This window comes from Leptinotarsa decemlineata, unplaced genomic scaffold, assembly GCF_025532065.1.
Source record: "Leptinotarsa decemlineata unplaced genomic scaffold, Ldec_3_MD MMD2_P_RNA_scaffold_12, whole genome shotgun sequence".
NCBI classification, from domain to species: Eukaryota; Metazoa; Arthropoda; class Insecta; order Coleoptera; family Chrysomelidae; genus Leptinotarsa; species Leptinotarsa decemlineata.
In genome coordinates this window covers 3,654,231-3,671,047 of record NW_027412526.1, presented here as the reverse complement: position 1 = coordinate 3,671,047, position 16,817 = coordinate 3,654,231, and the positions used below count along the sequence as shown (strand labels likewise).

The 16,817-nt window shown below is 34.4% G+C and overlaps 1 protein-coding gene across 5 annotated transcripts; it reads left to right on the top strand.

Moving 5' to 3' along the window:
* The first annotated feature begins 1,142 nt into the window (after positions 1-1,142).
* Positions 1,143-16,584, top strand: tral (LSM14 family protein trailer hitch). Of its 5 annotated transcripts, none has more exons than XM_074172039.1 (7): positions 1,143-1,401; positions 5,365-5,670; positions 8,655-8,851; positions 9,066-9,461; positions 12,748-13,019; positions 13,094-13,365; positions 15,020-16,584. In XM_074172039.1, the coding sequence occupies exons 1-7, from the start codon at positions 1,281-1,283 to the stop codon at positions 15,025-15,027; spliced, it is 1,572 nt and encodes a 523-aa protein (XP_074028140.1). In that variant the 5' UTR covers positions 1,143-1,280; the 3' UTR covers positions 15,028-16,584. The 5 variants fall into 5 exon arrangements, with proteins under 5 accessions (XP_074028140.1, XP_074028128.1, XP_074028143.1 ...); XM_074172027.1 differs by having other exon boundaries at positions 5,365-5,796; XM_074172042.1 differs by having other exon boundaries at positions 5,365-5,796; positions 8,643-8,851; positions 13,094-13,209.
* Positions 16,585-16,817: the final 233 nt, after the last annotated feature.

Genomic DNA, 16,817 nt, shown 5'->3' with positions numbered 1-16,817 from the left:
AAAAAAATATTTTTGTTAGAATATTCTATGCAGAAAATCATTTATCTTCAAGCGATGGTTAGAATGTAAACAGTCCTTATTTCGACACAACGTTATTTCTCTTCAAACTACGTCTTCAGTGTTGTAAGTCATTAGTTAAATCTTTGTATATAAGCGTTCATATAAAGGGGTAACATTTCCATTGTTGTTTGTTGTTCAAAGTTCTCTTCAAACAACGTGTTTATTATTATGATTATAAAACTTCAGATATTATATACTAGATGACAAATAGGAAACTTTTGCTCTTAATTTTTTCAATTTGTTAATTCAATACAAGAGTTACTCTGAAAGTAGAAATAATATTGCTCTCTAGATAATTTTGTTGTTCTCAGTTTTTGTGTCGAGAAAAGAATATTGAAGACGAAAACATTATTCATTATTTTAGAGAATCTGATTGCTTTGAAGTATGTCAATATTCCAATGAAAATATATTCTCGGCTTTTCAAGGAATAGTATCAATCTTCATCTAAAGATTTTGAAATAATTTCAAACATATTAATGTCTGCGCCATCTTCACTTCAACGGCTGAACAATTACTAAGTCTAACCCAGTACATACTAGATGGTGCTCTAGTCAAAGAACGAATATTTTTTGAAAAAAACCGGGAAAACTATTTTTTTAACTTCGACTGTTTTCAAATTGACAGCGCTTCAAAATATTGTTGTTCCGTGCCCCAAGAAAACCACCGTCTTCTTAACGAGGAATTATTTAATGGAACCGGCCGATATTTGATGCAAATCCATAACGTATTCAAAAACCCTTTCACTGTGAGATTTTCACTAAACAGTTTCGCTATACATATTCTTCAGGCGTGTCCGTAGACTAGAAAAGCTCTCCTAGTATGTCTATCAAACGAGAATATAATATGTTTCACAGAAGACAGAAAGTGGGAGCACATAACCGAGATCTTGATTGCGTTACATATTCACAGAAGTATGATTATTGAAGTAATTTTGACTGTTTCATTTCTGTTAGAACTGAATAAACAATCGGGAAATCAAATTTCACTTTTATCTGTCTTAACCTTAGATTAGGTCTTAACCGTTGAACTTTGATAGACGGAGGCATTATTGGCAACACTGAAGCCAAAACGTCAGACGCCAGATGACAGTTTTTTTGTCAGCTGTTCATAAATTTAGAGACGCCATTTGCTCGATAACTTGTTCGTCGTCCTCGGAATATTGTTCTTCGAATAGTCTACATTTATCCAAGTCATCCTGTTATAGAAATATTTTATCATCATGACCACAGGAATGCCGGAGCTGGGCTCTAAAATAAGTCTAATATCGAAGGCAGATATCCGCTATGAAGGACGTTTATTTACAGTTGATCCTCAAGAATGTACAATAGCTTTGGCGTCCGGTAAGCAAAACACAAAGGAATATTTGACATTTAATTTTTAATTATTCGATCAGATTGATGATTTCGTTTTTAATTTTAAGTTTGCTCATTTGCGACGCATCTTTCGTTCTGGGATATGTACTCGTGGAAGGGCGGTAAAATACGGTTTTTGAAATTTTTGTTGTCTCATTAATAATCTAATTACATGAAAATGTAAAGTTTGATTATCGAAACTGTTTACTTATTTTGTATCTGAAGGTAATTTGCAAAGATGAACCGGCAGATTCTTAAAACGCAGTTTTTAATTATAAAAAAAGCTGATTCTGTTATCTATATTGAAGATGGTTTTTTTGTTACAAAAAGTTTGGAATTACTTGAAGGATATTTATTGTACTGGTTTAAATTTCGTTGTCCAATATTTGTCACTTCATGGAAAAAATATTTTGTAGAAATTTTCAATGTTTTTTCAGTTATAATCATGAGATTAATTGTAATTTTTCTCCTTTATTTATTGAGAGTTCTTCCATTGCAAACTAGTAAAATGCAAGTTGTAAATACTTCACAGTATTTAAAGAGACAAAATTGATATAAAAAAATGTGAAATTTTCAATTCTGTGAAAATGAAATGAAAAATATCCCACAGGTTTTGCTGCAATATTATTCCAAATACCTCAATCCATTGTTCCTACCTGTTTTTTTTTCAAACCACTTTTCAAGGTTGATTTAAAAAAAACATTTCACATAAGATTTCATTTTGTTGAAACACAATCTGTATTACCAGTTTGCTTGTTAACAGAAATATTTACCTCCGTTCTACTTATAGATGAGATATGCAATACCGAACAGAAATATGACATTGATTTCCAATGACCTATGCAAGTAGGTATATGGGTTTTTGATGATTTTATTTGCTCCACCGGCATTAATTTCCTATGTAATATTTTTTTATTTTATGATGATATGCTGTGCATGACATACATTTTTTAAATCATTCATCAGTAGAAGCATGGGCTCTTAAAGTTTGGTTTTTCTAAGTGCTCTTATTACTATTCATGTTCAGATTACATCAGAAATTACTTTAAAAAATGTAGGAACGTGTATGTTTTAAGGGAAAGAAAGGTTTTAGTTTTGGAAAGAAGCTGTATAAAAAAGGTGTATAGATCATACAAAGAAGTAATTTTCAGATACAAACTTCAAGAAAAAGCCCCTTCCGAACGGTTACTTTCATATAAACATTGAATTACAAGAAAGATAAATACTTTTGAAACAATTACTTTTATGTGAACACTGAATTATACAAACATCACTTTTCTCCATTGTATTTCATGAAGATGGAGATGTAGGAACCCAAAAAAACCTTTCTTACCATATGCAAATACCGAGGGGTTCAAAAGTTATGCCAATAATAATCGCAAAAAACTGACCTATTCATCCATGACTATTTTCAATGAAAACAAGGTGAAGGATCTATTTTGTTGGAATATTTTTGAATTGTAGTTTTTTTTCTAATATCAGGAGAATAGGAAATCAAAAACAATAATTTTTTGTTGATTTTATTTATCAAATGAAAAACCTAAATTTTTTCTTCAATGTCAACTCCTCTTGAAGAGAGTCTCAAAATAATATGTATTACTTGTATCTACAGAGCAGTTCCTTAGTTTAAACAAAAACAGTACCAAGAAATATATTTTCAACATTAAACTTCTCAAGCAAAAACTGAATCAAAATTTCTGAAAGATTAAAATTGTTGAATCGATGGATCTTCAGATGACTAGATACATTATGAATATGAAAAATATTTTTAAATAATAGTTCAGAAGACTCTGTCTGGATAATGTAAAGACATAATATCTGTTATTGAACACAAAAAACTTCTAAAATTTTTTAAACACCCTTACAATTAATTTCAGGTCAGGTTAGCTCATTAAGGATCTCCAAATAGATAAAAAAATTGAAGCTGGTAACATTTTAAAGTAATTTATTAATTCGATCGACCAATAAACATTGCACACATACATCTGTATCGAATTAAGTACTTGTACTATTAACATTATGCTATAGAAGGTGGGTCTCCGGTTATAGAAAAAGCAATTTACTGTGTTTATTTTGATATTCAAAGATAATTGGTACTAATCCAGCCAGTCTTAGTAATTTCCATATCTCTTTGCAGAAGATTCCTTGTGTAATCCATGTATTAATAATAATAATTATTATATTTAATGATTTCATTAGGACATCCTAATGTACATACATTATTATATAATATTCATTTCACATAATCATCATTGTTTATAAGTACCTAGTACTATGTTGCTGTATCTCTGCTGTGCCAATGTTTTGACAGAATCAGAATCAACGAACCTAGGCGTGCGCAGCGTTATAGAACAGTGCTTTCAAAAAATTGTTCCACAGCGCCATCTTGTGACGAGTTACAGAAAATCTGATAGCCTGAAAACCTTGTCAATGAAAAATTACTTGTACATGTCAAGTTTCATCACGATCGATTGAGCGATGTAGAAGTTTATCACTTACCAACCAACCAACAAACATCTTTTTTTATATAGCAGATTAATGAAAAAGTAATAACAAAAATTATTAAATAATACTAGAAGAAGAAGGAATTCTACAATTATTCCAGAAGGGTTTAAACATGTAGATATACATAACAAACAACAAAACAGACAAAACTTAGCGGTGAGATTTGACATAGTTTGAGTTTTTTTTTTATAGAAAGCATCTATTGAATCTTTCAACGAAGGTGGGGCTTTATTATACTCATTCAAACCTTTATATAGTAAAGACTTACTCATACTGGTCAAACTAGTTAGAGGAAGGTGAAATTTTTGTGAGCTTCTCGCTCTTAAGTGATTATGGATCCGAGTTCTATATATACAGAATTCTTTTAAATGAGTTGGAAGCAAGTTATTCACTAGTTTAAAAATGAAAATCATTACGACTCGTACTGTTTTTGGGAAACAGACAGGCACTGTAATGTACTCAACATGTTTAATGTACTTATTCACTTGTAAAATAACCCTCATTCCACAATAATGTAACTTTTGTAAAGCCGATACTTTATTTTAGTCAAATGAGTATAAAACACTAGCACAATAATCCAAATGGGGCTGGTTATACAATTATATAGTGTAATTTTTGAGTACATTGAAAGTTGAGATGAAATTCTTGAGAAAAATTATATTTTTTAGTTATTTTTTATATATGTATAATCAAAATGAGCATGAAGAGATAAACGATTATCCACCATTGAACTCTATTTCATCACCTGCAATTTGTAATCTTATGTTGTGTCCTTTATGAGCTTATAACCAGTCGATAGGATCATATATTTTGTTTTGGGAGACGTTAAGTTTGAGTTTTTTGTGATTCATGTACTTGTAAATATTTCTCAGTTCACTTTTCATTTGATCAGCTAGTGTTTGTATATAATCTCCTAGAATTGATAAAAAAGTGTATTTTTCAAAAAGGTTCATGAAATAACAGCCATGGATGGTATCTATATTATTCAGGTAGTTTTAAAATGATATAGGTCCCAAAACACTCTCCTAAGGTACTCCAAAAATGATCTCACGAGAGGATACTGAATCCTTCAAGTTGGTTACCTGCTTACGTTGTGATAAATAGTCAGTCAGCCATAACAAAACAGTTCCCCTGATACCAATACTTTGCAGTTTATTTAATGATATGTAGCGTTCAATTGTCACGTAAGCTCTTTTAAGATCTAAACAGAATGACCGTATCGTTTACTAAGATAATAGTTTTGTATTTGTTAACATCAATTCATGTTGAAAAGATTATAGGTCCAAGAGCAGTACCCTGAGGCACTCCTTGGAGCACTGAAAGTAGTATTCAGTTTATTTATTTGGGTTCTGTCTGAAGATAACCGCAGAAGACATTGATGACTATCTAAAAAATAAACAAAACATTCATCTTTCTGGTAGTTTAACAATATTTATTTTTCGACAGTGCGCTCCTTCGGCACGGAGGACCGCGACACTCCTTACCCAGTACCAGCTCAGAACCAGGTCTACGACTACATCCTGTTCCGCGGCTCTGACATCAAGGACATCCAAGTGATAGGCAACATAGCACATCCTCAGCCGCTCAATGACCCTGCAATCATGCAGCTGTCGGTGCCCCCGTCACTGGGCAACCAGCCATTCCAGGGACACCCCGTGCTCGGACCGATGGCCCCCCAGATGGGGCAGTTTGCTGCCACGTCATACGGAGGAATGGGAGCGGTGATGGGCAGCCTAGGAACCGCTATGGGAGGTATGCAGAGGAATTCCAGGGGATTGGGGGGCAGCAAGCCAAGCGAGTTGATCGTGGGGCCGGGTCCCCAGCCGCCGACTGTCTTGTCGCCGCCTATCGAGCCGCCTCAGACGGCCGTCAATCACGGTAAATTTAGTTAGTTTCGGTTTCGGCTTGCTCACGCTTTTTGTAGGTAGTGCCGCTTTGCTTGCTTACTCACTTGCAATCGTAGGGTAGAGGATTTTGTCTGTAGTTGTTGTAATAGGTGGTAGGAATGGCATTCGCTCGAGAACAAAGTAAGTAGTGAATCTTTACACATGCTTCATCAAACTGTACATCCGAAATGGGTCGACAAAGTAATGAAAACAATACTCTGTGGTTACTGCTCCCAACAACTTATATTATTCAGGGAATACTAGCACCATGTTACGATTTTATTTATTCATTTATGTACGGACTTGGTACCCTGCAAAATTTGAATATTCAGCTTAGTTTTTTAACAGATCTTGTATATTAACAAGAAGGGTCTACCAGACATTCTTGATTTCTCATAAATACATTAAATCATCTACTAGATAGCTTGAGTTGATGTGCTTGTCTTGTTTTTTTAAATTTGCATCAACTCTTTTGTGTAATTTAAGTCATATTAACCTCTCTAAGTTCGCGTTTTCTAATTTCCTAAATAACTCTGTAACTTTGAAAAATTCTGTTTATACAAAAGATCAGTTCAGAATTTACGTTATATTCTGAATAACATTTCTTGTTGACTTTTCATATATGTCTGTCAAACAGAAGGAGTACTATAATTTCATAAGCTCGATTTTTAATTTTTGACTAAAGTTATTTATCTTATGCAACTCTCGTTGATATTGGGCAGCAAAAGCAAGGAATTTTTGTACTTTGATTTTAATCAAAGCAGTTCCTTGTGGAATACCATATGGAATTTTTTTTAATCAAGTCTTCAATTAGATACATACTGTAATATACAGGGGTGCGCAAAAGTCCGGAATAAAATTAATATCTTTTTAACCAGTATTTTATGAAAAAAACTCTGAAACACGTCAGTTGATTTCACGTTGTACGCATTTTTTGGCAATGAAATGAAATTTTTTTTTAACCCCTTAGCTGCAACCCTCCCCAACTTTTTTTTTCAAATGCAAACCTATGTCGTGTATGGGCTCATTGAAAAGCTCGTAAAAAATGGAATCTGACCATACCATTTATTTTTTTTTACTCATGCGGTTACCACGAAATGAGAAAAAACTCTTTTAAAACCAAAAAAGTTAGAAATACCTAGTTAGTGCTATTTACGGGTGAATTAACGTAGCAAAAAACAGATGAGTGGTGATGATGTACATTGCTCAACAATTGCTAAGGATCACCAGTACCTACTTTCTGAAAGTTTACAAATTTCAAGAACAGACCAACCGGGCCACACACCACAACAAATTTTATTGATTTATGTGTAAAACTGATAACGTAGCATCAACATTCTGTGGATTTTATTTTTTCACCAAAAACTTACACATAAAATTAGTTCCATCCCAAGCAATTGTTGACTAGTGTACCTCAAAAAGAGAAAAAGGTTGTTGCATTTTTTGTACCAAAATGAATGCCCTGATAAGAACTATTGTCTTGATTCAGTTTTAAAATTGTGACATTTCAGGGTGAAATTGAAATTGTATGTATGTTTAGTTTATTAATTGGGTACCTTCAAAGTGTTCTTTTTTAATTTGCTAAACAAAAATGGTATTGTCAGAGAGGCAACATATCGAAGTCTTGATATTGTTGGGATGTGGGGATTGAATGCGGAGTCAAAGTGAGGTGTGTACTTTATTTAATGCAAAATATCCGGAAAATCACATTTCCCAGGCTACTGTGAGTAAGATCTTACACGAATTTGAAGAACATGGTACAGTGAAGGACTTGCCCAGAAGTGGCCGGTCACATGTTTTAGACGAAGATCAAAAATTGGACATTGCCGTATCTCTGCAGGAAGATCCACATTTGTCAACGGTTTCATTAGCCCAAAACAATCCTGCGTCTAGACGTACGATTGGGAGGTTTTTGAAAACAGAAAAATACCACCCATATAAGGTGTGTTTTGTCCAAGAGCTCTTGGAAGATGACTATGACAGGCGTTTGCAATTTTGTGAGAAAATAATGAGGCGATGTGATGAAAATAATGGGTTTACACTCAATATAGGTATTTTTTTTGGACGAAGCTACTTTTTATTTACATGTAGTAGTTAACAGGCACAACTATCGATTCTGGAGTCAGGAAAACCCACACGGGATTTGCGAAGCTCGTACGCAGCGTCCTCAGAAAGTAAATGTATGGGCAGGCATCATCAACAACAGAATATTAGGGCCATACTTTTTTGAGGGAAACCTTACAGCTACACGCTACTTAGACTTTTTACGCTTTGAATTAGTCCCTGCTTTAGCTGTTATGTTTACCAATGAAGCAGATCCAGATATCCCCACTGAAACACTTTGGTTCCAACAAGACGGCGTTCCCCCACATTTTGTTATTAATGTCAGAGAATATCTCGATGATAAATTTGCAGGACGCTGGATTGGACGACGTGGTACAATGGCCGCCAAGATCCCCAGACTTAACGCCATTAGATTATTTTTATTGGGGATATATGAAAATAAAATACTGGTTAAAAAGATATTAATTTTATTCCGGACTTTTGCGCATCCCTGTATATACTTTCTCATAAAATATCAAGTTCTTATTGACAAAGTTAGAAAGAATCTATAACAGTAGAATTTGTATTTTACTTTCGTAATCTACACATCATTTTTGAGTTTTTCCTTGAAAACAGAGTGTCTTTCAAAGAAAATTCATAGCGCGAACATTTTTCTATATGGCGATTCATGAACAGTACAAATGAAACGAATGCTTCTTGCTAATGGCTTGTGCATCCCTGCTAACATCACCACCAATCCGCATCAATGAAATTCTAGAAGTCTCAGTTTCTTAGCAAATGTTCTAGATTTGATCGGAGGATCAAGGAGTACGACCCCGGCTAGTCTGACCTCGAGGAAGTCCCCCACCATCGACCAAGGAGTGCAGGCGGGTGGCAGTGACAAGAAAGTCGTCAAGCCGATCCAACCACCAGGCCAGAGGAATCAACAGAGAAGGCAGTCGAAGGAGAGAAGGTCTTCCAGAGGAGAAGAGGGGCAACAGCAGGTGAGATGTTTTTACTTGAAAATGGAACTATCAGAAAGAGAAAGTGATCGGATTCGGAACCGACTCTTTGGTGGCAAATAAATTCACTTGTTGTACCTCCACGTGGAGGTGGAAATGTTATTTTTGTGATGAATTTAAGTGGAAGAATCACTTTTCTGTAGTTTTTACAGATTGCCTTTTTTTTAGTTTGGAGAATAACGTATTTAATTTCCAGTCGCAGAATAGGCCCAACAAGCAAGGCTATCATGGCGGCCAATCGAATTACCAATCTCAGGGGGGCTACCATGGCGGCCGGGACCACGGTCAAGGGAGCTACCAGAACCGTGAACAAGGCCACGGGAGCCATCAGGGTCGCGACCAGAACCAAGCGAGTCATCAGGGCCGCGAGCAAAGCCAGGGGGGTTTCCAGAACTACCAAGGTCAAAGAGGGGGCTGGACGAATAGAGGCGGACCTCCAATGAGGACAAGGGGCAGGCCTCGTGGAGGCTACCGGAACCAACCGAATGGACAAAGTGGCACCAGGCAGAGGAATACTCTGAAGTTTGAGAACGACTATGACTTCGAGCAGGCCAATACGGAGTTTGAGGAGTTGAGGAGCCAGTTAGGAAAGGTATGGTACTGTTATGGTTTTTGGTGAAGTCGTCTACATATAGTAACACTTTTAGTATCTGGTATTTCGATAATTTATTTGTTTTTTCATTAGAGGGTTATGCCCAGTCTGGTAGACAATGATGAAAATGCAACACAATTCCTTTGCACTATAAAAGCAGGGTCAGTAGAGTTGATAAAAAAAGTTGCAGATAGAATTTTTCTAAATACAATTCATTACAGCGGAAATATGAACATGGGTTTTAAATTCAGATAGATATGAGGTAAAAAATAAAAGATGATCGAATTGATTCGCTTGTCTTTAGATACATGGAAAGCAACTATCGTAACTGTAGTTGGTTCGATGGACTGAATATGAACAGTTTGGCAAAACTTAATAATGAAATTTATCTTTGGGAATGAAAGTTTTTGGCTCACTACTATTCCTTGATACAGAGAAATATGTGGGAATCTTCCAAAGAAAGAGAGGAATCAATCAATTTCAAAAGAACTAACTTTATACACAGATGTAGATCATGCAAAGAAGTAAATTTTAGACAAAAACTGGAAGAAAAAACCCTCCTGAAACAGCTACTATCATATAAACATTGAAAGAAAACTTCTTTCGAAACAAATACTTTTATATGAACACTGAATTATACAGAAATCACTTTTCTCTACAAAGTTTGTATTCCAAACAATCGTTATGGAACAAAATCAGATATCGTTCACAGGATTTCTACACAACATACTAAATGAAAGGTAAAACTTGCACTTACATGGAACACTGTCATGCTAAGTGGTAGACATCGATGTTTCGCCGTAAGATACTGGCCTTGGGGCTCTTTACTACCAGTCTGCATAACATTAAAAGAAAAAACACTAAATTAATATACCCCTGAAGTATGCTGGTGCATTTTGAACTGTTCAATGCGTACCAGATACTGGTTATTATCATTTCTGGGATTCAAAGTGAGAATTTATAAAACCGAATTGAAATTTTGCCTTGGAATTGTAATCAGTTTCTCTGCTCAAAAATATATCCTCCAATAATAAGTTTTTTTTTTTTAATTTATTTATTGAATTAGGATTCCTTAATATACAGGTTAGGTAACTTAAAATATAATATAATCAACAAAATTTATATAAATAATACAACTTTATATACATACATTATTTGAACTGAACAAAAAGGAATTTTCAGTTCGCTCTTGAAAATCTTTAAGGATAGAGTAGATTTAATTGAATCGGGCAAATCATTGAATCGGGCAAAACCTTCAAAAAATAAACTGCTCATACTATTTCTTGTATTTGTCCTATTTATATGAATGTGACTGTTGTGCCTAGTAGAATGGTGATGAATGTCCTTATTGAAAGTTATTATTGATAACAAGTATGGTGGGGTCATTTTCTTTAATATTTTATAAATGAAAACCATGGAACAATAGAATAATCTTTTGGATACTGAGAGCCATTGTAGAGCAGATAGCATGGTAGAAATTGGTGTATACCTATTACATTTTAAAATTATTCTCATTCCTCGATTTTTTTGTTTTTGTATTTGTTGCACTTTCTTCAAATTAAAAGAGAATAAAATAGATGCACAGTAGTCAAAATGGGGTTGGATTACTGACTTATATACCATAATTTTGGTACCTGTTGATAAGTTATAGGCGATTCTTGAGAAAAAAATATAATTTTTTTGCGATCTTTTCTTAAATATATTTGAAGTAGTCATCGAATGATGAGCAATTATCAAGTTGAAATAACTTTTATATTTATGTTGTTTGTATATTTGATATTGATATTGTATATTTTAGTAGTAATTATCATTGCTTTTGTTTTTTCAACGTTAAGTTCCATTTTATTGGTTTTCAGATATTTTTCAACTTTCTCTAGAACTTTATTCATTCTACCAACAGTTTCTTCTAAATTTACTCCAGTACAGGCCAATAAGGTATCATCTGTAAATAATTTGATGAACTCACAGTCTGTGAATAATTGAATATCATTTAAATACAGGATGAATAATAAGGGGACCAAGCACACTACCTTGTGGTACTCCTGTGTGATTTGTTATATATGATGAGAAATAATCGTTCTGTTTCCTATTTGATAAATAATTACTCATCCATTCATAAACCATCCCCTCGATCTCATATCTTCTCAGCTTCTGAAGCAAAATACTTCTATCAATCGTTTCAAAGGCCCTTTTGAAATCTAAAAAGACAGCTACAACATATATACCTTTGTCTGTTTCATTAGTAAATTTAGTTAATGATAATTGTAGTGATTATTGGGGTTTATCCCCTTGAATTCGAACCCCAATTATTCTAAACAAGAAAAACTCCAGTGTTTACTGTCTGTATTTACTATGCACTTTCTTAGATTATTACGACACAACCTTCGTGGACTGTATGCTATTTTACTCTGCTTGAATAGCACAAAAATGTTATTGTTATAGTATCATGCATGTTTCGTAAGTTCCATATACTATAATGGTGGTAAATTGTTCAATCATTTACCATTAGAAATGAGATCTGCAAATTCAAGCAACATTCATTTCAAAAAGACGGTGAAGAACCTACTTGTTGATAGTCCCTATTATAGTTTGGAAGAGTATTTTAGCGAATCCTTTTAACAATATATTAGCAATTTATTCCTTGTACTATCACTTTATACATGGTGGTATTTTATCGATACATTTTTAGAACTTTTTTTATATTTACATTTATACATTTTTGGAACTTTTTCATATCTACATTTATACGTTTTCAGTACTTTTTTTATTTTAACATTGTATATCTTGGACTTTGTCAATAAGATGCAAATCTTCGGACAATAAAGTATATTTTGATTTGAGTTTTGGTTTTGAGCAAAATCCTCCAGAAACTTAATGAAATTTGTTAATTTTTCCTTAACAATACCTCTTTTGCGATTAAGAACTTTTAATTGATTTTCTAACAGTGATGTTTCATAAGAATGTTTTTTTCGAAAACCAGATTGATAAACATGATTTAATTTTTGTCAATAAACTCTAATAATTGATTATAAACTGCTATTTCTAAAACCATATCTATTGGCAGTAAGGTCATAATAGGTCTAAATTCACTTGCTTTTATAGTGTTTGTAACTTTAGGTATGAGTATAATGGTACTTATTTTTAATAATTCGGGCAATTGACCATTCTGGAGCGCTGTATTGATTAAATTGAGGATTGCATGACCAGCTGTAGCACTCTAAATAAGATAAACCTTTCGCAAGAGCTTTCAAATGAAGTATCTCCATTCAATTTCTTGACGTTACAGCTGAAAATGGATGAAGCGAGCAGCGTGAGCACAAAGAGCGAAGTGAACGGTGACGTGGACAAGAAAGACGACTCCGGAAACGAGACCGGAGCCGGGGAACCGGAGCAAGAGGACGACCAAGAAGTGTACTACGACAAAACCAAATCGTTCTTTGACAAGATATCCTGCGAAGCCGTCGAACGTGCCAAAGGGAAATCGCAGAGGACTGATTGGCGCGTCGAACGTAAGCTTAATTCGGAGACGTTCGGCGTGGCTGCGACGAGACGCGGAAAGTAAGTGTGCGTTCCCTAAATCGAGTTTCGGAAATTCATCTCGAGTTTAACCGTCGTACGTTTTTTTATTCAAGTTTCAGGGGTCGCGGAGGCTACAGAGGCATGGGCTACCGCGGAGGTTACAGGAACAACTACAGGCATCCGCAGAGGCGCGATCAACCACAACAGTCGTCATCGCAGAATCAACAAGGTAATCCTTCAGAACAGAATCAAAAGCAGAAGTGCTCGAACGTCGAGAAAGACTCTTCGTCGATGAGCGCCGATGTCACTTGCACGCCGGCGGAGCCGTCTGAGCAGGCGCAAACCAAGATAGCCGACGGCTTCTCGGGCGTACCGTCGACGTCAGGTATCTTTTCTAAATTTGTCGGGGCGTTTTCTAACTCGTCGTCCATTTTCTAACTGTTTACTTTTGGGTTTTTCGCTCCTAACTGGTGGGTAGGGATAGTATGACATAGTTTTTGTTGTTGTTGTTTTTTTTTTTGTCAAGTGGAAGGTGCATTGTTAATGCTGAAAGGTAGTTTACCCGTTGAATTTTTTTAATTCTCATCCTTCGTGGAGTAATTTTAATGGAAAAAAAACGTTTCTTGAGATATTCTTTCATTGCTAAAAATACATTTATATTTTAATAAATTAGGGACAATAATCAATTAAATTTTGGTGTTAAGAAACCATATGGTGTGCTCAAAATATATTTTCAGGGAGTAGAACGAAAAAGAAATATCCATTTCAATTAATCTTATCGAATCTGGAATGAAATTGTGGATTTTCCTATTTGACTATGGGCTTTATTAAAATTATCTTACTTTCTGTTGGTCCTCATACAGTGCATTTCTTTAATGTCCCCCCCTTTTATTTTTTGAATGAGTCAACTCGAAAAATTGAAATTTGGGATTTGGGAAATTTTGTCGCCATCTGAGAAAAAAAGTGAATGAAAAGGGGGGTCTTGTGACACATTATTTTGAAGCTCCTGATGAATACTTCACAACCTTACAATATGAAGTCAATATCTTCACCTACTACAAAATGGCGGAACATTTAATAGTTTCCTGAAGAAGAACACATTAATATCGATATTTCTAGAAATATTTCTTTTTATCTGCCATATAGCAATTCCAACAACCCAATAAGGTTTGTCAAGTTTTTTTTTTGTTTATAAAAACAACAAGAAATGTCTACGACAGTGAACATCATTGTTCAGTTACAATATTCTCATTTAGTTTTCGGTTTTACTAGTAGAAAGGTACCACGTCAACAGTCTCTAAAATGGTCAATTCTCGTCCATTGAAAGAAAAAATTGAAGCGATTTTTATTTACGGTGCGACACGTAACTTTCACGAGACCGAAAGGATTTTCACTGAACGTTTTCCGAATCGTCCTATCTGTAGAAAATATTTGAGGGAACTTGTATCCAAATTCACAATTACCGATAGTGTACATAACAAAAAGCCCCCAGGTCATTCGTCCATTCAGGAAGAATAGCAAGTGCAAATAATTGGTGAGATGGTAGTAAATTCTGAACAGTCTACTTATTCCGTCGCGAATGTTTGTGAGGTGTCTCCTTCTACTGTGTGGAGACTTTTGGAGAGGAATAGCTTTCATCCATACAAATTTAAAATGCTACACCAGAATGGCCAGCCCGCTCGCCAGATTTGACACCTTTGGACTTTTTTTTATGGGGCTATTTGAAGCAAAAGGTGTACGAAACTGAACCTGCTTCAATATTGGATATACAGCAGAGAATAATAAATATTTGTAAATATCGAATAGACCGCCCTTTCCATTCATTTTTTTCCCAGATAGCGCCCAGTCGCCATCTTGAAAGTTTCTACAGTCAATTTCACTTCAAAATAAAGTATTCTTGTATTAATTTGAATTTCAATTTTTTAGTTGACCCGTTCAAAACATAAAAGGGGGGCATTAAAGAAATGCACTGTATTTCGGTGTTATTCTTTTTCACCACCATTTTCACAAGATACTCACCTCTGAATTTGATATTTCAGTGGCCTAGAAGATCGGCTGAGGAGAACATCTGACATCAGAATAAGAAATCCAGGATATTAGGGTCGTGAGTGACTCTGAATAATAATAATAGTGATCTGTGATTTATTGAAATTGTACTAGGAGTTTTGGATTTTTTGTTTTAGTGTGTGTACCCGTCTCTTGAGATATACTGAATTGATCATTCGGACGTTCATTATTAGAATTTTGTTTTAATTTTTTGTTTCCCTTGAAAAGTCTAATCTTTTCGAATTGCTGAGCTTCAGTTCTTCGGAGGTAACCAGTTCGGTTTGATCCTTTGAGCGACTGATCCTCACTGATGAGAAAAAGTAAGCAGTTTTTTTTTGTATCTCATTTTGCCGATTTGAAATTGTGTATTCTAGTTGATTATTAGAATTGTCGCAGAAATATTGATAGAATATTTGTATACCGACTGAATAACCACAAAACTTGGCGCAGCAATGATCCTCTCGAACGTATTCTATAAATGCTTCGGAAGCAAAAGCTAATAATTGCAAATTGGTATCAGGTGTGTCGTAGCGTATCAAGTTTTGTGCGTTTTCAACGAAAAGAAAGGGTACATTAAACACAAACAAATTTAGGTACGACGAGATGACAAGTTTTCTGTGTCCTGATGTCAGTATTATAGAATAATGTGTACCTTAGCAATGACTGTTTGATACGGGGAACAGGTAAAGCCATTCTTGTTAGCCTCTGCTTCCGTTTGTCCTCTAACAATATTGAGAGAGAGTTCATAACAAAGATGGCTTCTACTGTTAACTCTTGTTATCTGATTCAAGAATGTAGCATTCTAGAAGAGGGCTAGTAATAATAATAGAGTACGGAAGAGTTGTGGTTATGTCGAAGTGACGGAAGATAATTCGTCTTTTCGGGAATATATTCTTCATACCTGTGATTTTTTTATTGAATATAACATGTTTAGAGTTAACAGTAAATTATGAGCAATGGGTTTTATCGATAAGCTAAAGTTTTTGATTGAATTGACTTCATTGAAGTTTATATTGAATATTTCAATATCGGATTATAGGGAATGATTGAAAAATAACGGGTTTTGGAGAATTTTTGGGCGAAAATGCAGGATAATGTCTTCTCGAGGATGTCACAACACGTTGAATTCTCATCTCGGTTTTCCTGATCCTGCATAGTTTTCAGCATTTTTTTTTGTGTTTCACGGTACTTGGAAAATATTTATGATTTCAATGTTTATTATATTAGTGAATATTCCCTATAACACGATTTTTCTCTATTATCGATGGAATCCATTTAGACCTGTGGTTGTTTTAATGCTTCATTACTATATTATTATGAAGCAGAAAATGAACATTTCAATGTATATATTTATAGCTACTGAAAAACCCATTAAATCTATATTTTTTTTTTAGTTTTGTCATGGAGAAAGATTTGATTTATAGTGTGAATACATTTTTTTAACTTATGAATTCAATTTGAATGGTTTTTGAATAATTTGTTACAGTATGTAGCTCGATAATTATTGTTAATATAGACTTTTCTATTAATTGCATTTGAAATAAAAATATTCAAAGGAGTTGTGGTTTCATTCCCATTTTGCCAACATCTTCAATGTTGAATCTGAAAAATCAAACTTATACAGAGGCTTACACTGAAAGCTTTTTATTTTGGAATATGGTGAAAGTGGATGGGAATTCGAACACCAGAAAGGAGAGGTAAATCGATAAAAATAGTTTCGATTATAGTGCCATCTCACGGACAATGCCCCCACTAAGTGTGTTCATATTATTTAACCGTAAATTACAGGTT

Excerpts from the sequence above, each read along its gene's own strand:
- tral (XM_074172021.1), top strand. The coding sequence starts at position 1,281 with ATGACCACAGGAATGCCGGAGCTGGGCTCTAAAATAAGTCTAATATCG. Across the intron at positions 1,402-5,364 it reads TACAATAGCTTTGGCGTCCG|TGCGCTCCTTCGGCACGGAG; the intron begins GTAAGCAAAACA and ends ATTTTTCGACAG. Across the intron at positions 5,797-8,642 it reads TCAGACGGCCGTCAATCACG|CAAATGTTCTAGATTTGATC; the intron begins GTAAATTTAGTT and ends TCAGTTTCTTAG.